Source organism: Oryzias latipes, chromosome 2 (genome assembly GCF_053564925.1).
Source record: "Oryzias latipes strain Hd-rR chromosome 2, Olatipes_Hd-rR_3.1".
NCBI lineage: Eukaryota > Metazoa > Chordata > Actinopteri > Beloniformes > Adrianichthyidae > Oryzias > Oryzias latipes.
In genome coordinates, this window is record NC_136238.1 from 25,137,910 (window position 1) to 25,161,859 (window position 23,950).

Sequence of the window (23,950 nt, forward strand, 5' to 3'; positions counted from 1 at the left end):
TGACCCTTAAGGTTTCACATGCAGTTTTAGCATTACTTTTACAGATGAACTTAACTTTTTTTTTTGTCGCCTGTGCGACACTTATCCTGCATGGCCGCATTACTGTTCCAACCGCATCTCACGATAGAATGGTGCACCCAGTTGGACCCTGCTACAATGTTGCCACTTCCTTATGGTGGAAGTGTGCATGATTGCCAAGAATTAGCAGAAAAACCAGCACAGAGCAGAAATGACCTAATAGATCAACCACTGACGAAAGGTGTAATACTTTATGTAGATGGTTCTTCAAAGAAAAATGAGGAGGTTGACAAAGAAATACTTAAAGAAATGCAACAACGGAGATTGGAACCTGAAAAAGAGCTCTGGAACAAACATAATGCTAAACTCCTAAATAGTATATATGTATGACCAGAAAACAAACCTACTTTATAAAAAAAAAACTCTTTTTAAATGGGTCAATGGGGGGAATGATGGGACAGGTAAACAAATATTGGATTTACAAATATTGGATTTAATTCTTATTCAAAAAAAATTTTATAGGAGCATGTAAGCACAATGCTCAGGGAAATCTTAGACCAACACGAGGGAAGTTTCCAACTCCCCAATATCCGTTTCAGGTTATACACATGGACTTGATAGAATTAAAACGCAAAATTCTGTCTGGTCATGATAATGCATTCTCTAAATGGATTGAATTGTTCCCAACAAAACATCCTGATGCAATAACAGTAGCCAAAGCATTATGCAAAGATATAATTCCTCAGTATGGTATACCTGGAAAAAATATATATATATATATTATTATTTATAGTGACAATGGGTCTCATTTTGTTAATCGAATTATGAAAAGGATAGGAACTATGTTTCACATTAATACAATAACAAAGCAGGATGCCCACTCCATCAGCCCTTTAATTAAGTGCTTGAAGAAATTACAAATCTGGATGGCTCTTAAATTTTCTCCACCTCAATGACGAAAACACAGAGGTGATTGTCTTCGGTCCCAGTGTCAACAGTGAGTCACACCCAATAGCTCTGGGCTCTCTCACTCAATCCGTTAAATCTACTCTGACAAACTTAGGAGTGAAGATGGACATTGGTCTGGCTCCACCCTACCTCTCTGAGCTGCTACGTCTGCATTCCCCTTCCCGCTCTCTTTGATCAGTTGACCAGCTGCTTCTGGATGTGCCAAGGACACGGCAGAAATTAAGTGGGGATAAGGCATTTGCCGTTGCTGGCCCCAGCTTGTAGAATGCACTCCCTATGCAGGTTAGGAAGGCCCGTTCGTTGAATGATTTTAAATCCAAGTTAAAAACTCACTTTTTCTCTCTGGCGTTTAACTCGGTGTGAGTTGATGTTTTTATTGGTTTTATTTATTTTTATTTAACTTCTTGATTTTATACCATTTGTTTTAGTTTGTTGTTTTGTTTTATTCTGCATTCTTAAGCCTTTTGGTCAGCTCCTGCTGTTATAAAAGCGCTTTATAAATAAAGTTGACTTGGCTTGACTTGACATTGTCTTAAAGAATCACTGTGCCTACCACCTGCAAAGTGCTGGATTAGTAGACATAATGACTGGTACAATTAACAATAGGCTGAAAGAATGTATTGTGGACACTGGACTCAGTGTCTAGATTTAGTGAAACTGTGCATAAAATTAACATTACCAGTGCAATAAGGCCGAGACCCTTTTTGGAAGACCTTACAGGTTACCACAGTTTAAAAACCAATGGGAGACTAATAAAGAAGCAAACCTGGCTGACTATATGAGGGCCATTTTAGTAAAACAAAGAGACATCTTGACTAATGAAAAACCTTTTGCCCCTCAGCAGGAAAACCAGCTTTTAGAACCAGGTGATTGGGTTCTGATAAGAAGCATCAAGAAATAACACTGGTATTCACCCAAGTGGGAGGGGCCATACCAGGCACTGCTGGCCACTCCTACTGCAGTCAAATTCGCTGGAAGATCCACCTGTGTTCACCTGACATATTGTTTATATTGTAAAAAGGTAATCTCGACTGGAAACTCAAAGGTGGAAGGTGAGCTAAAGTCTGATAATAGGGTGGACTCAGACGTTTAGAGTCTGGGTAGACCCGAAAGTCAGTAAAGCCTCCTGTAAAGCCACCAACCCATATAGACAACGAAATAAGAAAAAACAGTTGGTCGAGATGGTAAACCAAGGTTTTCAAATTTGTGTGAAATGTATTGTTGTTGTGATCATAACCATTGTTATAGTGTGGCATACCTGGCAGTACTTGCGCCCCCCTGGGTATGAAAATGGAACAACCCTTTCGACTGAGAGTGTCATGAATCTCGGAGAGTGGCGAACCCAGGCGCTGGAACCCAGAAATACAAAAGGTAAGTGGCGGGTAAGAAATGGTTTATTTCTTTCCAGGAACTTTTGAATTTTGTGGTGGCGGAGGTCTGAACAGGAGAGAGGCTTGTGGCGTGGCTGGAGCGTTTGGCTGTGGCGTGGCTGGAGCGCTTGGCTGTGGCGTGGCTGGAGCGCTTGGCTGTGGCGTGGCTGGAGCGTTTGGCTGTGGCGTGGCTGGAGCGCTTGGCTGTGGCGTGGCTGGAGCGCTTGGCTGTGGCGTGGCTGGAGCGCTTGGCTGTGGCGTGGCTGGAGCGCTTGGCTGTGGCGTGGCTGGAGCGCTTGGCTGTGGCGTGGCTGGAGGTGTTAAGCGCGGTCAGCATAAGCCAAGAGATCTTCTACTTCTCAGAGAGCTTGATGGATGATCCAACTGGCGTCACTCGTGGGATGATTCTCCATAAGGGGTAACGAACTGGCGTTGAATGATTGAGTTGATTCTCCTTAAGAGCAGAGGAGGTTGATGAGCTGAGTGACGACAGCTGGTGGAAATCAGGAGCAGAGTGGAGAGGAGCTGGAGGGGGGGGGGGGGGGGGGGATCTGACAGATGCCTCATGACAGAGAGGAGGACTGTAAGTCCACCCACTAATGTTTGCCCAAGACGACTAATGGCTAAAGGAAATCCACTAAACCCAGAGAATACTGCTACTATTTTTTAACTTGCAACTCTTGAAACTAAATTCTGTTACCTTTTTCTGTGTATCCTATAACAGTTTACGTTTTGGTTGCTGAAATGTCTGGTATTTATCCTCACAGATGGAGACCTCGCCATAAGCGGGAAGTGTGGCTGACAGACACTGACCCTACTTACATAGACGCCATAGGGGTTCCTTGTGGAGTCCCAGATGAATGTACATTGATTAATCAGGTGGCTGCCGGCGGGGGATCTTCACTCTGTTGGTGGTGTACGATTTACAAAGGCGTGGACAGGATCAACTACATCCACTACAACGTCCAAAAAATTAGGTGACTGGACACGAGAAGGGTTTGAAGCTGTGCATGAACAGCTTTCTGTTACATCTATAATGGCATTCAGGAACAGGATCACTCTCAACATCCTGATGGCTGAAAAGGGTGGCGTGTGCACCATGTTCAGTGAACAGTGTTGCACGTTCATTCCTAACAACACAGCTGCAGACAGCAGTCTGACCAAGGCCAAAGAGGGCCTTCGCACTCTCAATGGTGAGATGAAGGACCATTCCGGTGTTGATACCACCATGTGGGACTCCTGGCTGGATGTGTTTGGGAAGTACCACTCATTGGTAGCTTCCCCTTTTGGTGTCCATAGCTATATTTATGGCCATCTTGACCTTGTGTGGATGCTGTTGTATTCCTTGCCTGCGTTCTTTGTGTTGTGTTGTCTCATCTCCACAGCTATTAGACCTGAAGAGACCCAGCTGCGTCCCATCTGTGTAAGTGTCTCCAACACACACCCTCCAAGTGTAAATGTGTTTGTGCTCGTAAACATGATCTTACAGTTAGAAATCTTGTGAAGTGGCTGACTAATAGTGATGTTAGGTTTGCGCAGATATGGATAAACAGGGGGGAGTTATGTTGGAATAATGTATATAGGTTATCTCATATTTGCTTATTTTATGCATCACCTTGCTATATATGTATAGGTGATTTAATCATGTTTGCAGAAGTGTCTGTGTCCAAATCTGTTTGACAGGAAGGTGGAGGTGACACCCTTGGGAGAAAATGTTTATCTTTGTATCTTTTCAGCATTCTCCTGAGAACCTGTGTTAGCTGTGTCTAAAATGAATCGAAGGACGCTCTGTGTTAGTTTATCTGTGAGAAACGGCTTTGCAGGTCCAGAGATGATTTGAGAAGACTGTGGAAGGATGGACATGTTGTAATAAATGCTTTCTGATAGCGCTGCAGCTGTGTTTTTATCTGTTTCCCCTCCTTAGAGCTCAGCGCATGTGTAACTTAGGGACAACCCAAATCAACTTATTAAAAGAGGAGGCAGCAGAATTTGCGCCAGAGTGGAGAGAGATTGTTTACTGGGTAGATCTCTGTCTGCTCTCCTCGTAAAGGTACCTTTGTCCGTTGGTCTTTCTTTCCTTTTTGAATTGTTATGATGTTGCAGGTTGTTTGAACCCAACAACACCATGAAGGACTTTGAGAAGTGTTTGACAACAGTCGTCTGAAACAACATGCAGTAATAATTCAAAGAGCCAAATAATTTCAAGAAATATGACGCCTAGATTCATCGCTTTCTCCAAAAGTCTGACATAACCTGATTCTCAGCAAAGCTTTGACCTGTAGACAACTTGACCTCAACTTTCACCGTCGCTGATATCAGCTGAAGAAGGATATGGACCTGAATCTAATGTCTGCAGACATAACATGGAAGAAAACTATTAACTGTTTTGAACCCAGAAGATCAGCTGTTATTCAGCAGAAGAAGAAATGCCAGCCTTGGGCAATCGACAGATCATGGACCCTTTTATTTTTTCCCTTACAGCATTACTTTATTATATAAAAAAAATACAAAATATAAAAATAAGAACAAATGATTAATCACTTGGTTAAATTGATCGACATTTAATGAATATTACTTCACTTGCTCCAAAAATTGATAAAATGATTCAAAAATCTTTCCTAATGTAACATAATTTTGCACACGTTTTTGACTTTTGATACTTGATGAAATTTTGCTATGAAAATTCCTGAAACAGTGTTGTGTCTACTTTACTGATATAGTATTATATTTTAATCATATGAATGTCTTTTATAAATTACATAATCTGCATATATTTTACATAACTGATCTGCATTTGCCATGTTTATTTCTGAAATAATTATTTTTGCATAATAATTAAGTAATTCATCTTTGTCATGATCTTTATTGATACCTTATGATTCTTAATTCTGTCTGATAAAACCTAGTAACCGGATATTGATAAATCATGTAATAAAATGGTTATAGTATAACGGGGTGGGATTATATAAGTTCGCTTCCTTCCACTCCCTTTCAAGCAATATTTATTTATATGTCTAATTATCCTAAGTTTGATTGGTTACTGTATGAATGTATAACTGATGATTGTATTGCTTTTGTGTATTATTTTTATTTGATTGCTTGAAATAAACCATTTCAAATCAAATCAAAATCAAATCTTCACCTGTTGGAGCTTCTGCTGCTCTGATTGGCTGACTGTTGTCCTGAAGCCTGTCATCAGTCTCCTCAGAGCTTCACTGAGAAGCTGCAGCTTCACAGGAAACTCTGCATCTTTGCTCTCAGACTAACTTTAGGACCAAACATCTGGAAGCAGCTGGACTGACTCCAACCCTCTACTGACCTCAGAGTCTGCAGTTTGGAGTTTGGACTCTCCACCAGAACCTGGAGCTGCTGAACATCTGAAGACTGAAGGTTGTTGTAGCTCAGGTCCAGTTGTGTTAGGTGGGACGGGTTGGACTTCAGAGCTGAGACCAGAGCAGCACAGCTGGTCTTTGACAAACTGCATAACTTCAACCTGAATCCAGAAAAAAGAGTTGAGTTTAAAGACAAAGTTCATGTTTTTCATCCTTCACTTCTTCTAAAGAGTTCAGAGCTGAAGAAGATCAGAAAGTTTAGAAAAAGTCCAAAGATGTGAAGCAACAGCAGCAGATCAGAAGAGTCCAGCAGAAGCAGAGAAGAAGAACATTCAGGAACATTCAGGACAACATGCAGCTGCTTCAGGAAAGAAGTCCAGATGTGTGAAAGTCAAACATCAGCCTGTGGCTGCATCCAAACCAACTGATGTTTCTGCAGCAACAGCAGGAAAAGTCTACTTCCTCTTTCTGCTCAGCTCTTCTCCAAACAGCACTGAATCATGGGAGAATTTCAGCAGCATGATGCTGGAAAGTCTTCATTCCAGTTTCCAGGAGATGATCTTCCAGTCCTTCTCTGCTGCAGCCCTTCAAGCAGAGACTTTCAGCTCCAACAGATCAAAGCAGAGAGAAGAAGGAAGTGATGAGGAAGAGTCAGCAGCAAATGTTGGACATTGATCCCTGATCCATGACTTCAGCTCTGAATGAAGAGTCAGAAGCTGCTGGGAGCTTTGATGGATGATGTGATGATGTTTGTGGATGAAAAGGTGAGGATGTTTGTGGAGGATGTGTCTGTCAGAGCAGCATCCAGCTGCAGCATGACTCTGTCACTGTCTGCTCACAAACATCAGCCGCTGGACTCTCAGCTGCATCTGCTCAAACACAGCAGCAGGAGTCAGAGTGCATGTGAGCGTGCACGGCTGCTTCTTCTACGACGGAGTTTTAGGGCCACGGTGAGGAAAAAAAATTCTGGCCAACGTGACAAGATTAAAGTCGTCATGTCGACTTTAATCTCGTCATGACGAGAAAAAACTCGGCACAAAGTTTCGAGGAAAAACTCGTCGTGTCGAGATAAAAGTCGAAATAAAATTTCGAGATTAAAGTCGCAATGTTGCGCGAGAGCAGTGAAGCTGAGTCTTTAAGGAGTATTCAGTGTTATGGCTAATGTTAGTGAGCTAGTGGCTTATTTAAGAGTTTACGACAGTTTTATGGCCACCAAAAAAAAGTAATTTTATTAGGAGATAAAAACTCGTAAATTTACGGGAAAAAAGTCATAGATTAACAAGGAGAAAACACCGAAGTTGTCTGTTTATCGGAGCCTAGTTTGAAGATGAAATATGTGGAGCCTTTTGTGAAGCTTTATTTCCGGATTATAGGTGTAAAACAAAGAGATTCTGAACCTTTTGGCGGCTCAAAATCAGATTATTGTCAGTGGAGCCGCCTTTCCGGGGTTCGGTGTATTGTTCAGTGTCAGTAAAGCGGAGTTTCATTTGTAAAATAAGGAGCTCAGAGACACGTTTGGGTGTAGAGGATCGCTGCAGCCTTTATTCTCCTTTTCATTCACACACCCTGAAGTTCATCTGTCACATTACGTCATGAATCTGTCATCCGATCACCAATGCGGAAGTAAACAGTGTTACATACGCCCACTGCTGCAGATGAAGCGACCCGTTTGATCATTCAAAAACAAAGATGAATGAAAATAGTCTGTTATATTAGCATTACAACGTTGAAATAGGCAAAAAAGTGCTGCTCCTCAGACGGAAGCGTCACACAAACATAGAGATCTGGTCCTTGGTGGAGGAAGAAAGGATTCAAGTGAACAGCTGCAGGGATACCGATGGCTTCATCATCGGGCTGCAGGGATCCTGCAAACCAACCATCAATAAATATAACTTTAATGAATCGTAAATCAATCAAATGAGCCTCCAGACATTTGGAACATTATCAATAAACATTCAGCTCACCTGTTCAACAAAGTTTAGTCGGTCTTCTCTGCTGCTGCACGGTGTTCACCTGCTGCTCTGCATGCTCACTTCCACAATAATCTCGTAAATTTACGAGTTTTTTTCTCTCGCGAGCAACATTGCTACTTTAATCTCGAAACTTTATTTCGACTTTTATCTCGACAAGACGAGTTTTTTCTCGAAACTTTGTGTCGAGTTTTTTCTCGTCATGGCGAGATTAAAGTCGACATGACGACTTTAATCTCGTCACGTTGGCCAGAATTTATTTTCCTCACCGTGGCCCTAAAACTCCGTCGTAAAGAAGAGCTGATGGCTGCAAGCAGAACTTTGTGAAGCACAAATGTCAGCAGACAGCTTTGAAACAAGCAGCTGCAGGAAGAAAAGAAGAAGTTCTTCTGCAGATCTTTGAGGAGAACAAGCAGCTGCAGGAAGATGCTGCTGCAGAGCAGAATCTGGACATTTCTGCTCCACTGTGGGTCAACACAACTTTGTCATCATATTGATCTGAACACAACTGAAACATGGAGTCTGACCTCAGAGTCTGCAGTCTGCAGTCTGGACTCTCCAGAAAACCCCACAGATGAACAACTCCTGAATCTTGCAGATTGTTGTCACTCAGGTCCAGTTATGTCAGATTGGACAAGTTTTTCTTCAGAGCTGAGATCAGAACTTCCACTGATCTTTGACAAACTGCAGTTCATCAACCTGAAATCAGACAGAAAATCTTGAATTGTAAAATGCGTTTTTAAATGACATGAATATTCGAGAAAATTGCTGATTCATTAAAATATGAAAAAAAGACACTGACATTTTTCCAACAGCAAAGCTAAATTAGACAGAACCCTGTTAAGAACCTTTTCCACAGAAGATTCACCTCTGTGTTTAAGAGAAATGAGTCCAGATTTTAAAAAAGAACTGGGATTTCCAGTTTGGCCCTAAAGAACCCATGACCAGGACTGCTGCTGAACTAGATCAGATAGTTAACGTCACATTTCTTGGAAGAGAAATTACAGAGCAATAAGATATTTGAGTGTGTCTGAAGTTCACAGACACAACAAGGGTCTGAAGAATCAAAGTCAACAGAACATTCTGGCTTGAAGTTGGAATCTTAAGTTAGAGAGCATATTTCTACAGCTGTGACAGCATCAATATTTTCATTTGAACTGCTAGTTTCCATGAGGTTCAACACAGATTCAGATGAAGACTGAAGATATGAAGGTAAAACTGCTCCAAAAAGAACGCACTTGTAGATTTGATTTGAGATCTTTTAAAATAGAATGTTAATACTTGTGCATCAAACAATCTGCATTTGTGTGTAAAAATATTCTGCTGTGAACTGACAAATTTCCATTTGCATGTGTATATTTAGAGATGGGGTGTCAAACTCATTTTGGTTCGGGGGCCGCATTCAAGGCGTCTGATCCCAAGTGGGCCGGACCAGTAACATAAAAGCCAAAAACAGTTTTTTTTTTTGTTTGTTTTTTACTCAGTTGGAAAAAATGTCTCAGCCAACATGGTAGCCTAATCACTTATTATTACACATTCATTCACAGAGGCCAATGGATGTAAAATAAAATGCATTTCACTTAAAACAATTGGTTTATTAAATTTTATTCAGACTGAATATTTTACATCTGCAACTGAATCAATCCTTATAATAAACTCTAGAGGGGCTACAGAAAAAAAAAAGTAACACCTGCCTAAAATGTAAATGTGCAAATCAATCAATAATTAAACTAAATTAAACTTGCAAACATTTATGAACATAACAAGAATTTGGAGTTAACCTCCTTTCTCTCCTCAAACTTCAGCCAGCCATCAATATCAGGATTCAGATCCTGTGCAGAAACATATTTACAGTTATTCAAGTGTGCAAAAACACATGAAATGTCTGAGAATCTTTTCCTGGTTTCTGCCTGAATTTTGTGGTAACACCTGCCTACTTCCTGACCTTTGATGGGCACCATCAGAGACCAGACTGACGTCACGTGAACAGTTCACTCCAACATAGTCCAGCACTGTAACAACAGAACTGACTATGTCATCAGCTGTTGTTGTATCCATCAACTCAAGAAACTCAGCTGTGACGGTCTCTTCAGCACCTCTAAGAAATGTGCACAGTTGTGCAATATCTGTATCTGTGCTTTCATTAATAGTAACCGAAAATACTATAAATGACTGGATTCCTTAATATGGCGCCCAAGTCTCCTCAGAGATGTTGTATCTGTAATCATAATCCTTGACAGACTGCTTTCTGGGAACAAGACTTCTGCAGCCTTCAGTATTTTTCAATATGTTCAGCATCTGAAAATGGTTTGGATGTTTGCTCCAACTTGTCTGCAATCAGATGTCCATCACTGCTCCATCACTGACGTCACGCTGCAGTAAATACAGAGGTTTTTTGTTTTTTCAGTCCAGCTTTAAGTTGGTAAATCCTCTCTTTTCTTAACTGCAAATGGTGAAACTTTCCTCATTGTCTCCTTCTTTGAGCACTGTCACCTGTTGATGACATAACAAGCACACAGGTTTTGCATTCAACTCCGTAAAAAAATAAAACTTTGTCTATTTTTCCTAGAAAGCTCAGCACTTCACTTCAACCCTTTTTTTCTTTTTGACAACATCTTGGTCATTAGGGGGTCACTATTGATCATTCTTATAACAATGTAACAGCAGTGGGGCTTGCGGGGAACCAAACTACATCTTATTCAGACACAGAGCCATTAGGTTTCACTTTTGGCAGGTGCAAAGATATGCATTTTCACCCGTTTTGGTTAGCTTTTGCTCCCCCTAGTGGCGGAATTGCGCATTTCGGTTATTTCTTTAAAAAATCACAACTCGCTACAGGAATGGACTAGAAACGTGCTTGTTTTTTTTTTAAACATTCTTATAATTTTTACTCTTAATGACTGGGCCGGATTGAACCATCTGGCGGGCAGGACATGGCCCGCGGGCCGTATGTTTGACACCCCTGATTTAGAGTTACAACCTCAAATCTGTGATTACAACTGCTCAAATGTGCTTCTGCGTGTGCTCGAATCTGCTGGCGCAAATCACAAGTGCGCTACAACTGCGCTCTGACTTCTGACACATTCCTTGCAAGAAACTTCCAACTACCCCTGGCTGCAGCCTGCAGAATTGCACAACATAGTGGAATGCTGAAACGCTGAGGAAGGTTAACACGCTGTGGAATGTTAACCCCGCCCATGCTGAGCCCGTCTTCTTCTTTGGTTTTACTAGTTTCCATGTGCAATATTGCCACCTACCGGTTTTTAAGGAGTTTTTCATTACCGTGAAGGGGGGATCTAAGGGCAGAAATATCAGTTTAGTTTAGTCTGTTTTGTTAAAGATTTGTATTATCCTAATGCATTCTTTGTATTCATGATCCCTTTTTCATTGTATGTTTACCTTACAATTACCGGTATGCAGCCCATTGAGACGTCTGTAGTTCAAATTTGCGCTAAATAAAAAAATATATATAATTGAATTAGAGAATTTATACAGTGATTGGTGTCTTCTTATGGTTTTTACAAGTTTCCATGTGCATGTATTAGGGAATAATAACTCATTGGATGAACTCAATTTGATCGTGGGCAGGATTTCCATCCAATAAATATAAGTAAACCCACCTCAAAGAAAATTCTTCCATGTAACGAAATATAATTGAGTTAGTCGAACTCAATTTTATCAAGAAAGGCAAGGGAAAAAAAACATACAACAGCAGTCTAAAACCAGCCTCGAACTCAGAATTTCTGTGTCAAACCCGCTAACTAATCCACTGAGCTAATACTTTTGTGACACCAAAAGCCGCCGGTATAGACAAATAGATTCATTATTTACATAGATGAGGCTCATCGTGTATCGTCTTATTGGGAGAAGCCGAGTTGAAACGATTTCATGCCACAGTTCGTTTTTTACGTGGAAAAAACGAACGAAAGTTTTCACTTTTGAAAAGTCGAAGGATTTGAAGGACCCAGAGTCATACCTATGGAGTCCTATACTGTTCATAATTAAATAAATAAATATTTAATTCAATAAATAAATATGACCTCATGCAAATACACAATCAACCAATAAATCTCTCATAAATATATAAAAAGATCATGAAATGGTGAAAAAGCTGCACACAAATTTTAAATTAGCCAATATATTATGCAATATATTTCATTTTGCTTTAAAACATGTTCATTATTTTAAAACAGCATTTTAAAATATTCATTTTTAATCATGTGGAATATTATTATAATTCTACTTCTTTTTTCAGAACCTTGGATTTCAAAATCAATATTTTCCAAAGTAGCTTTGTTTTTATTTCATGTTGCTGTTTTCACAAGGCATATTTATTTCATGAAGAGCTTTTTCAGGAGAATGACTCCATCTGTCAATCAGTGAAAGTGGGCGGGATCTAAACGCTCATTTGCTGATCCATGGAAATCGACTCATATTCCTCGATACCCACTCAGCGGTGTGCCAGTCAGAGAGATGACATATTTCAGCGATATCCGTGCGGCTTTGCTGACATTTGATACAAACTATCTGTCTGCAGCAAAATATGCAAACATGGACGACTCTGTTTTTGTAGTTTGAGGTTTTGTGTGGACCAAAGGAGCTCCGGTCGTCCACCTCTCAAAGTCCCCCGTGAAACACTCCTGACTCTTACGCCATTCACTCAGCTCTCCTTTGCAATGCAGCTAACAGCTCTGCTGTCTGAGCTCACAGATCCAGTCTGACGTCATCGTGCTTTACACTGTGCCGGCTCGCAGGAGGAGGCGAGCTGGTGGACCGACAGAGAGTCAGACCAGGCAGCAGCGGAACAAGCCTGCTCGGGCCTCCTGAACCTTGTGATATGTTTTCTGTTTTCATTGAGACAATGATTATAAATTAGGTCCTCTGGTTTTATTTTTCCCTCTCGGGGAAAATGTTGAACCTTTCCTGCAAAAGTTTCTCTTTCTGGTTGTAAAACGCAGCGGAGAATTTAAGACGTTTGACTGCAGGACCTGAAGCAAAGACTCTCTGGGATGATCTCATGAACTCAAACATGGAAACATTGTTATCATGTAGAACTATTCAAAATAAATAAACCTGATCTTTTAACACTCCATGTGCATCCATGCATTTTAAATGAGATTAACACAGCCACAGCTCCAAGTGGCTATCAGGCTAAAAACATTAGCTGCTAGCTCCTCCCACACGCGGCATGGTGTGTTTATTGAACTCCAGTTCATAGAAGTTTTGTGGAACTCCAACAGCCACCCAGCCTAATTTAGACCACTACTAAATGTTCATGAGAAGAGGAAAATTGCCGAACCGACCACAAGATCACCCGAATTATTCACACTCGCCCAAAGCCACTTTTATCCGCAAATTTAGAACCAAAACTGCCCAATATCTGGTAACACTGTGGATGTGTTAAGGTGCATACTCCCCCTACTGTTGAGGAGTGGGCATCGAGCCGTCACGTTTGCTGAAGCATATTCGATCGATGTAGTCAGGGTGCTGCTGCTCATGTCTGAGTAAAGGAGTAGCCAATCACAAAAGTGTCTCCGCCTTGTCTGGTTTGATTGACAGACAGAGACATTCTCCTCAAAAAGCTCTTCATGAAATAAATACGCCATTGTGAAAAACAGCAACATGAAATAAAAACAAAGCTACTTAGGAAAATATTGATTTTGAAATCCAAGGTTCTGAAAAAAGACGTAGAATTATGATAATATTCCACATGAATAAAATGAATATTTTAAAATGCTGTTTTAAAATATTGAACAGGTTTTTAAAGCAAAATGAAATGTATTGAATTATATAATGGCTAATTTAAAATCTGTGTGGAGCTTTTTCACCATTTCATGATCTTTTTATATATTTGAGAGATTTATTGGTTGATTGTGTATTTGCATGAGGTCATATTTATTTATTTTGATTAAATATTTATTTAGTTATGAACAGTATAGGTGTCATGATCGAACCCTATGGAGACCCAGATGCTGGAACCCGGAAGAAACTCAGGAGACGAGGCAGAGTCAGAAGTTTTAATCTGAGAAGGGATGAGAGTCGTGGACGAAGAGGAGCGCCGAGGACGGCGTACACAGTCTGGAGCGAGTGGTGGAGCCGAGGACGGAGTAGACAGCCTGTGACGAGGTGAAGCGCCGAGGATGGCGAGCACAGCTTGGAGTGAGAGGTGGAGCCGAGGACGGCATAGAAGGCCTGTGATGAGGTGGATCGCCGAGGACGGCGAGCACAGCTTGGAGCGTGAGGTGGAGCCGAGGACGGTGAAACAGGAACAAGACGAGGAACCAGCGTGACCAGTGGTGAGAAGACCTGAAGGCATGAGACAAGGGTAAGTACAAGGCTTCGAATTTGCTAGAGCAAAGTTACTAGACCTGAGGCCAGACGTAAGCACTGGAGTGAGTATAACGGACTGGCGTAGTATGCTGGGATGGATCTCCTTAAGAAGGTCTGCCAGGTGATGAGATGATGCAGGTCAGCTGGTTCCAATGTAGGAGCAGGGAGGGGAGGGGTAGCAGCCGGAGGCACCGTGACAGTACCCCCCCCTCAACGACCGCCTCCAGGCGGTCCGGGACGACGATCCGGGTGGGCCCGATAGAAATCATCAATGAGGGCCCGGTCCAGAATGAGGGAGCGGGAGATCCACGAGCGCTCCTCCGGACCGTAACCCTCCCAGTCCACCAGAAACTGGAAGCCGTGCCCCCGACGACGGACGTCCAACACCTTCCTGCCGGTGTAAGCAGGTGCGCCGTCGATGACCCGGGCGGGCGGTGGGGAAGCGGCCGGCGGGCACAATGGACACTCCCGGACGGGCTTAAGTTGTGAGACATGAAAAGTGGGTTGTACCTTAAGTGCCGCAGGGAGCCGCAGCCGCACACAGGAGGGGTTAATGACCCTCTCGATGGGGTAAGGTCCAATGTAGCGCGGCGCTAGCTTGCGGGAAGTGGCATGGAGGGGAATGTCCCGAGAGGAGAGCCAAACCCGCTGTCCCGGTTGATAGGGGGGACTCTCCACCCTGTGGCGATTTGCGATAAGGCGGTTCCTCTCTTTGGTGCGAAGGAGGGCAGCCTTATCCTGAGTCCAAACGCGCTGGACGTGCCGAAGGTGATGCTGGACAGAGGGAACCGCCAAATCCAGCTCCCGAGAAGGAAATAAGGGTGGGGAGTATCCGAGGGAGGCTTCAAACGGGGACATACCGGTAGCAGAGGACGGGTGACTGTTGTGAGCGTATTCGATCCATACGAGAAAGGATGACCAGTTGGAAGGGTTCTGGGCGGCCAAACAACGAAGAGCGGCCTCGAGCTCTTGGTTGGCTGGCTCCGCCTGTCCGTTAGATTGAGGATGGGGACCGGACGTAAGGCTAACCGTGGCACCCAGAGCAGAGCAGAAGGCCCGCCAGACCTGGGAAATAAACTGGGGTCCGTGATCAGAGACGATGTCACTGGGAATGCCGTGGTGTCTGAAAACCTCTCTAACCAGAATGTCCGCCATTTCGGTGGCAGTGGGCAGCTTGGGAAGGGGAATGAAATGGGCGGCCTTGGAAAAACGGTCGATAACGGTGAGAATGATGGTGTGTCCCTGAGAGGCCGGCAACCCAGTGACGAATTCCATAGCTAGGTGAGACCAGGGGCGTTGAGGAACAGGCAAGGGATGAAGGAGACCTGCAGGTGGCGAGTTGGACGACTTGGAACGGGCGCAGACGTCGCAGGCCGCCACGAATTCCCTAACGTCCCTATTCATGGAGGGCCAGAAAAAACGGCGCTGCAGGAGTTTAAGGGTCCTTTGGATACCACCATGACAAGCCATACGTGAAGTATGACCCCAGACCAGGACGTCCGAGCGAAGAGAGGAGGGGACGTATAGGGTGCCGGGCGGCGCCGGAGGATGGTCAGGTTCCTCTCCCTGGGCTTGGATGACCCTGCTCTCGATGTCCCACGTCAAATCTCCCACGATACACGTGGGGGGAATAATGTAGGAGCTGTCCCGATCGCTTTCAGAACTGTATATGCGGGAAAGGGCGTCAGGCTTAATGTTTCTGCTGCCCGGTCTGTAGGTGATCGAGAACCTGAACCTATCAAAAAAGAGGCACCAACGGGCCTGACGCGAGTTTAGGCGTTTGGCCATACGTAGGTAGGCGAGGTTTTTATGATCCGTAAAAACGATGAACGGATGCTCAGCCCCCTCGAGCCAGTGACGCCACTCCTCTAGGGCGAGTTTAATGGCGAGGAGTTCCCGGTTACCGACGTCATAATTTCTCTCCGCCGTGGAGAGCTTCCTAGAAAAGAAAGCGCAGGGTTTTAGCTTTCCCGAGGCTTCCTCTCGTTGGGAGAGAACCGCTCCCACACCTGAATCAGACGAGTCGACCTCAACGACGAACTGCCGGAGGGGGTCAGGCTGTATAAGGATGGGAGCGGAAGTAAAGAGGCGCTTGAGCTCAGTGAAAGCGGATTGAGCCTCGGGGGTCCAGATGAAGGGTTTATTAACGGAGGTGAGCTGAGTCAATGGGGCGGCTATGCTGCTATAGCTACGTATGAAGCGACGGTAGAAATTCGCGAAGCCGAGGAACCTTTGAAGCTGTTTTCGGGAAGTTGGAGGTTCCCAACTGGTGACGGCCGTGATTTTGGCTGGATCGGGACGAATGTTTCCTGAATCTATGATGAAACCTAGAAATGAAATGGTGGGTACGTGAAATTCGCACTTCTCGGTTTTAACATACAGTCGGTTCTCTAAAAGCCGTGAGAGAACCTGACGGACATGGTGGGTGTGTTCATCCAGATCGCGTGAATAAATAAGGATGTCGTCAAGGTACACAAAGACGAAACGGTTCAAAAAATCACGAAGAACGTCATTAACAAGATTCTGGAAAATGGCAGGGGCGTTGGTGAGCCCGAAAGGCATCACTAAATACTCGAAATGACCGAGTGGGGTGTTAAAAGCGGTTTTCCACTCGTCCCCCTCCCTCATGCGAACCAAATAATAAGCGTTACGGAGGTCCAACTTGGAAAAAACCTGAGCTTCTTGAACAGAATTTAGAGCAGAATCAATGAGCGGAAGGGAATATTTATTCTTAACGGTAATTTGATTGAGGTCGCGGTAATCGATGCACGGGCGCAAAGTTTTGTCCTTCTTCTGGACCAAGAAGAACCCGGCGCCGACCGGAGAAGATGAGGGGCGAATATGACCAGCCGAGAGGGCTCCCTGGATGTATTTCTCCATGGACAATTTTTCAGGACCTGATAAGTTAAATAGCCTCCTCTTAGGCAGCGTAGCGCCTTTTACTAGTTCAATCGTACGGCCTGTGGGGAGGAAGAGAACCAGCCCTGGTCTTACTGAAAACGGTCCTATGATCGTGATAGCACGGAGGTACTTTAGAAAGATCGATCTCCTCAGGATCTGGATCACAACAAGGAGAAACCGAGGGTATGGCGGAACGAAGACAATTAGCCATGCAGGTAGTGCTCCAGTTGGTAACGTGGAGATTAACCCAATCGAACTGGGGGTTATGAGCGCGAAGCCAGGGAAACCCTAGAATGATGGGAGACTGGGGGGTTTTGGTAATATAAAACTGAATGAGTTCGTGATGATTACCAGACGTGATGAGACGAACGGCCTTAGTACGGTGGGTTATGTGAGTGAGGACCTGACCACCCAATCCGGCCGCCCTGACAGGGATATCCAAAGGTTCTGTGGGGAGGTTAAGCTCAGAAACAAGACAGTCATCAATGAAAGTCTGCTCAGCTCCAGAGTCAATAAGGGCTTTACCTTCAAAAATACTAGAAGAAAAACTTAACTTGACAGGTAAATAAAGAACCATGCCACTAATGCCTGACCCAGCCGTTGGTCAGCAGAATCCTCGCTTCTTCTTTCCTCGGCGGCTGGGGAAAATCCGAGCGATCACGGAGATGCCGACACCCAAAGATGCTGCTGATGTGAAAAGATTTGAGGGCATGGTGAACTATGCTGGAAATTTCTCCCCACGTTTCGCTGAACTCACACAGCCATTAAGAGAGCTCTTTAGAGCAGACTCCAGCTGGGAGTGGGGAACAGCACAACAGCAGGCTTTTGACCAGCTACGCCAGGAACTGAGTTCACCCACAGTTCTCGCCCAGTACTGTCTAAACAGAGAGACCAAAGTTGCAGCAGATGCATCCTCATTTTGATTGGGGGGAGTCTTATCCCAAAAACAACCAACGGGTGAATGGCGTCCTGTGGCCTTCATTTCACGCAGCATGACAAATGCAGAGTGCAGATATGCCCAAATCGAAAAAGAGGCACTCGCACTGACATGGGCATGTGAGCGATTTCAGTCTTACCTGGTAGGAATGGACTTTTTGATCCAAACTGATCATAAGCCTCTCATTTCCTTACTAGGCAGCAGAGCTCTTGATGACTTGCCAGCTCGTATTCTAAGATCAGGTTACGACTACTCCGTTTTGCATACAAAATTGAACACGTTCCAGGGAAAAATTTGATCACGGCAGACGCATTGTCTAGGGCACCCATCCAAGCTCCACCCACAATGCAGGATAAGCAGTTGGAAGAAGATGTGTGTGTCTCTACCAACCAAATTTTGCAACAGTTTCCAGCATCTGAAAGTAAACTAACACAAATCAGAAGAGCACAGGAAATGGACTCTACATGCCAAAAAGAGCTTCAGTGTACTGGCAGTACAACCAAAACCTGCTTATTGCGGATGGACTATTAATGAAAAATGAAAGACTTGTCATTCCAGTCAATATTCAAGAGGAAATGCTTTAAAGAGTGCATGAAGGTCACCAGGGCATGACAAAATGCATTGCCAGAGCACAACAGTCCATATGGTGGCCCGGTTTGACCAAACAAATCAAAAACAATACTGCACAGTGTGCGCGCAGGAGGTTCATGTGGCTCCAGAACCTCTCATGACAACGCCACTTCCTAGTAGACCATGGCGTGTTGCAGCCGATCTTTTCCAGTGGAATCGCGCCATGTATCTGGTAGTAGTGGATTATTTTTCCCGATACATCGAAGTGCCAAGCCTTACCACTACTACTGCACTACCAGTGATTAACAAACTGAAGGCAATTTTTGCGCGGCACGGGGTTCCTGAAATCCTGATTACAGATAACGGCCCTCAGTTTTCGGCAGCAGAGTTTGCAGCATTTGCAACAGTCTATGATTTCAGCCATGTGCCCCCACTACCCTCAAAGCAACGGGGAGGCAGAAAGGGCTGTGAGGACCATCAAAGTCCTCCTGAAGAAGGGGGAAGATCCACACAAAGCTCTAATGGCATACAGAGCCACACCTGTGGCGCACGGCTCCTCACCTGCACAGCTGCTGATGGGTCGTAACATCAGGACACTGTTGCCTGTTAGTAAAGAGAGACTTCAACCAAAGTGGCCAAACCTTCTACTTTTCCGGAGCAAAGACCAGGACCACAAACAGAAACAAGCTTTCTGGTTCAACAAAGACACAAAGTTCAAACAAAACAAGAGCTCAGACCAGGACAACAGGTCTGGGTGAAGAACACCAATAGTCCCGGCACGGTCAGCGGCCCAGCCAACACCCCGCGTTCCTATAACATAAACATGCCATCTGGACGCCTCAGGAGAAACAGATCCCAGATCAGAGTGATTCCAGAGAGCTCCAAAGTTACGAGGTCGGGGAGGGTTGTTCGCCCCCTGCAGAGACTAAACTTATAGTCACTGTTCAGTTTAGGAAACTGTGGTTCACAGGGCACAATAATCCCTGCACAGTTTTGGGGGACTCAGGTTGTCACCCCTAGACAGAAAAAAAGAAGAAAAAAAAAGAAAAGAAAAAAAGGAGAAATGATGTTGAAGATGTTGAAGGATGGAAATAATATTGCATTGTTTAAAGAACTGTGTAGTTTATTGAAAAAATTGTTTACACTTAAGTAATGCATCTCAAGAATGGTTTAAAGTTAAAAGATTAAAAAGAAACAGATTCTAAGCTAAAAGGAAGGAGATGTAATGAGGGCATTTGTGTAGGAACTGATGTGATGGTGGTGGACATCCAGGGGGACAATATAGAAGGACGGACTGAGAGTGAGCTGCATGTAATGAGCTAAGAGAGTGTTAATAAAGCTTCAGTTGAACAGCTACGACGGACTCCTGAATCCTTGGTTACACCGTGCCAGACATAATAGTACAGTTCTGATTGGTTCTGGTCTTCCAGCTGGGAGTTGGAAGAGTTCTTCTTGTCTGATGCGTGTTTCTGCTCTGTCTGCTTTCCTGGATGCTGCTTCAATCTGTCTGACCTCATGTTCTTCAGCTCTCCTCTTCCTCCCTCTGTGATGAAGAGCTCTGTGTAAATCTCATTCAGAAGGGTTGGGTTTCCTGCTTTAGCCATCCCCTCAAACAAGCACTGGAATTTCTCCTTCAGACCACATTGGAAGAACTGCAGAAGACAAACAAACATCTGGATCAGTGTCTCCTGTGTTTTCTGTACATCTGGGAAAAACAAAGCTACAGCAGAGCTATTCCACCGCCAAACACTAGGAGGCGCCCTGAGGTGGAAGAAACACCAAAGAATCTTTGAGGGAGGCAGGATGTGAAGTAACCTTTAACCTTAGAGAAAACTGAAAGAAGAAGCTTTAAAAGTGAAGGATGTTCTGCTCAGATGAAGCTCTTTGATTCTGTCTGCAGATGATCTGTGGCTGCAATGACAGACCTTCATGCACACGCTCACATGCGTGCACGTTCAATCCAGTTTGTGCGTGAAGGTTGAAGGCGCTCTAACGGAGAGCTTTGAGGGGGAGAGAGGAGAGAAGCAGGGCTGTCTTCTGAGCGGTGTCCTCTATATTTCAACCAGCAGAATAAATGCTGACAGGAAGGCCACGCCCACTGAGGAGGAGCCTGTTCCAGAGCAGGAGGAGCTGCAGGTTCCAACAGGAACCCTGTGAAAAACAGCATCTGCAGCTGAAGGATTCAGGAGAAAGGCTGAAGCTGATTGTTCAAAAGCAGAAGAATGACTGAAAGAAAAGACTCTGAAGAGACCAGAAGAAAAAGAGGTTTTCTTTCCATTTTTTCTGAACAGCTGATCTGAAGAAACAGAGATTCTGCTTCTTCCTCTTCTGGTTTGCCTTAAGAACACATCGCTTCCTCATGTTGTGTTGATTCTGCTGAGTGTTGTTGTTTGTCGTCAAGCTGATCTTAGCTGCAGCTGCATCACACGGTGAGAGGAGACGACTCTTCAGATCTTTCAGGAAAATCTACTTTTATCTTTGTTTGTTGAACTTTGTCTTCTCTAACTCGACTGTTTGTCTCTCAATGTTTAGAGAAGATCTTCTTTTTTCTCTGCAAACTCTCATCTCTCTGCTGTTTAAAGATTTGATCTCATTACTGATCAACAACTGAGGATCAATTCTCACGTACTAATCAGTTTCTGTTTCACTGATTTATGAAGAAAATGGAAATAAATTAATGTTTTTTTGTAGATTTTCACAGAATAAAGTGTTGATGTTTACAGAAGTGAAAATGCTGACTCATCAAAGGGGTTCAGATCAGCTGACTGCTGCTTCCTGTTAGAACTTTCCAGAACCCAGACAGAAGAAAGAGTTTATGTCAGAAACACAAACCATCATGAAGCTCTTGAGGTCAAAGGTTTCAGTTCTGACTCCAAACCTTCCTGTTCTCCTCCATCCAAACTTGTGTGGAGGTCAAAGGTCATGAGAAAGTCTCTGTTGGAGCTTTGAGAGGAAGAATTCATGTCTTTCTTTCTTTTCTCCTCCTTCTTTGATTTCTATCTGTTTTTCTTGATACTTCATGTTTCCTGAAGTGTAGAAACAGGAAGTTTGTTGTTTCTTTGTCAAAGTGACTGAATGGAAATGTTGCTGCTGCAGCTCCATGTCTCTACCTGGTGGAGGGAGAGCAGAAGTGCAGCAGCTGATGGCAGCTTCCTCTGCCTCCCACTGCTGTCTGACTGCATTCACCTGAACCTGAGAGGAAACACAAGAGAAGAGCCAATCAGTGGAGGATCAGCTGATCTGTTGGTGAAGGAGGATCAGAGCTGATGATGAGGAGGGTTTCCTCTGCAGGTGAAGGTGGAAGGTGTGTGTGAGCTGATGTGGATCCAGAGAATCCAGCAGCATGGATCAGTGGGAGGAGCCACAGGAGGAAGCCCCTCCCTCTAAAAGCAGAGATGGTAACCATGACAACCAGAGCAAAGCTCAGAGGTGAGATGAACATTTCCAACTGTCCATGATCTTCTCCATGTCAGAGCTCAGGACTCACACCAGCAACCTTCATTCTTCACAGGAACCAACCTGGACCTGGATCTGGATCTGGATCCAGCTGTGTGTCCTTCAGGAGTGACAAGTCAAGGGATAATAATCCAGACTTCAAAGACGTACATCCATTAGTGGAACAGTGAGTGTTTGTCAGAGTTTTTGGAGGCTGGATTCTAGTTCAGATGATCAACAGTTTTCAGATGAAGGACTTGAGGTCTGGTTCAGTTCTGGATCTCTCTGATCAGACTCACCTGGAGCATCATGTGTGTGATGAGATCTTTTCAGTTGAGTCTTCTGAGAGTCTCTGAGAGACATCAGAGATGTTGGAGAAGAAAACATGTTGACTGCTGACTCTGACTGACAGCAGCTCCAGTCTAATGAGAAGAATCACTGCAGACTCCTAGGATTCAGCTTTTCATGCTTTCCAAACATCACATTGTTCTAGTTTGACTTTCTGCTCTCAGAATTTCTCCATTTCTACATGGAGAATTGGAATCAGCTTTTCTAGAAAAAAGTCTGGATTGACTGACAGAAAATGCTGAAAGCTGGAAACTGTTGATCCAAACATGTCATGTTATTCCAGACTAAACAGCTCAGTCTGTGTTCATGTCAAAGTCCATCAGCTGTTCATGAAGAAGCAGATCCTCCAACACTCTGATGGTTTGGTGTTTGCAGAGGTCAACAGGTCACACAGAGAGTCCAGTCTGCAGCCTCCAGCTGTGGCTCCATGAAGAGTGACCGGTCCAATGGTCTTCCTCCAGACTTCAGATCTGAACCAGGACCTTCAGACTCACAGTAAGAAGCAGTTTCTAGTGAACAAAGCAGAGTTCAGCTCTCAGCAGGAACAACAATGTTTTCAATCAGGAACATCAGCTGATCCATCCAGGAAGGTCAACCATCTGCTGTGATGCTTTAGGTCTGAGAGGAAAGAAAAGAGTTGGACAACTCTTGAGGACACAAAGCTCAGTCTGTGAGGATGAAGCAAACAGCTGAACTTTTCTCTGACCTCAGTCCAGACATGAGCTCCAAACACAGCTAAGGCATCATTTAGACCAGGGGTGTCAAACTCATTTTGGTCCGGGGGCCACATTCAGCCCGTCTGATCTCAAGTGGGCCGGACCAGTAACATAAAAGCAAAATAACAGCTTTGTTTTAGTTTTTTACTCAGTTGGAAAAAATGCCTCAACCAACATAGTAGCCTAATCACTTGGGGCCAATGGATCTCAAATAAAAGTAATTTCAATTAAAGAAAAGTTGGTCTATTCAAATTAATACAGACTGAATATTTTACATCTGACACTGAAGCAATCCAGAAACTTTTCTTTATGGCAAGTCTCTTAATGGTGCTGAATGTCATATTCTTTGAGCACTGCGATGTTGATGACATACAAAGCATTTGGGTTTTGCATTAAGCTTTGCGAAAGAAAGAAAAAACTGTCCATTTTTCCTGGAAGGCTCTTCACTCCACTTCACATTTGACAACATTTTGGTCATTAGGGTGTCGCTAATGATCATCCTTAAAGCAAGATAACAGCGGTAAGGCTCATAGGGAACCAAGGTGCATCCTACCCAGATGCAGAGTTGTTATGTTTCGCTTTTGGCATGTGCAGAGATATGCTGTTTCAACTGTTTTTCCTTTCCTTTGCTCCCCCTAGTGGCGGAATTGCGCATTACGGTTATTTCTTTAAAAAATCATAACTCTCCACAGGAAGAAACTTGTTTTCTTTTTTAATCATCCTTATGATTTTTACTCTTCATGAGTGGGCCGGAGTAAACCACCTGGCGGGCCGGATAAGGCCCGCGGGCCGTATGTTTGACACCCCTGATTTAGACCTTCAGATGGACTAGATCTGCTCTGGTTTCCACCTGGAAACGCATTTGCTCACATTCAGCACAGTCTGGATCACAATCTCTGAGTCTAAAGATCAGAGAGGATCTGCTCCATGATCAGAGTTAGTCTGGAACTTCCCACTGACTGCTTTGATTGTTGTTCTCCTTAGTGTCCACAGAGAGAAGAAGAGGAGCGGACCCCAGTCTGCAGAAAGACCCAGAGCTGGTGAGTCAGAGCCT

At 44.0% G+C, this 23,950-nt stretch overlaps 2 protein-coding genes across 10 annotated transcripts in view; one reads left to right on the forward strand and one right to left on the reverse strand.

Annotated features, from left to right (window-relative positions):
- Positions 1 to 23,950, forward strand: part of LOC144986719 (NLR family CARD domain-containing protein 3-like) — a 674,722-nt gene that overhangs the window by 601,895 nt on the left and 48,877 nt on the right. The window contains exons 1-5 of one of the 5 annotated variants that reach the window (XM_078934625.1): positions 20,522 to 20,662; positions 21,689 to 21,826; positions 21,909 to 22,019; positions 22,556 to 22,675; positions 23,881 to 23,936. The exons of 1 other annotated variant lie outside the window; for it this stretch is intronic. In XM_078934625.1, coding sequence (XP_078790751.1) covers positions 21,741 to 21,826; positions 21,909 to 22,019; positions 22,556 to 22,675; positions 23,881 to 23,936 — 373 coding nt within the window. In that variant the 5' untranslated portion in view covers positions 20,522 to 20,662; positions 21,689 to 21,740. 3 more of the 5 variants (XM_078934620.1, XM_078934632.1, XM_078934622.1) reach the window with 3 other exon arrangements.
- The window catches only part of LOC144986673 (NLR family CARD domain-containing protein 3-like), a 497,154-nt gene that overhangs the window by 271,291 nt on the left and 201,913 nt on the right, over positions 1 to 23,950 (reverse strand). The gene's annotated exons all lie outside the window — the stretch shown is intronic.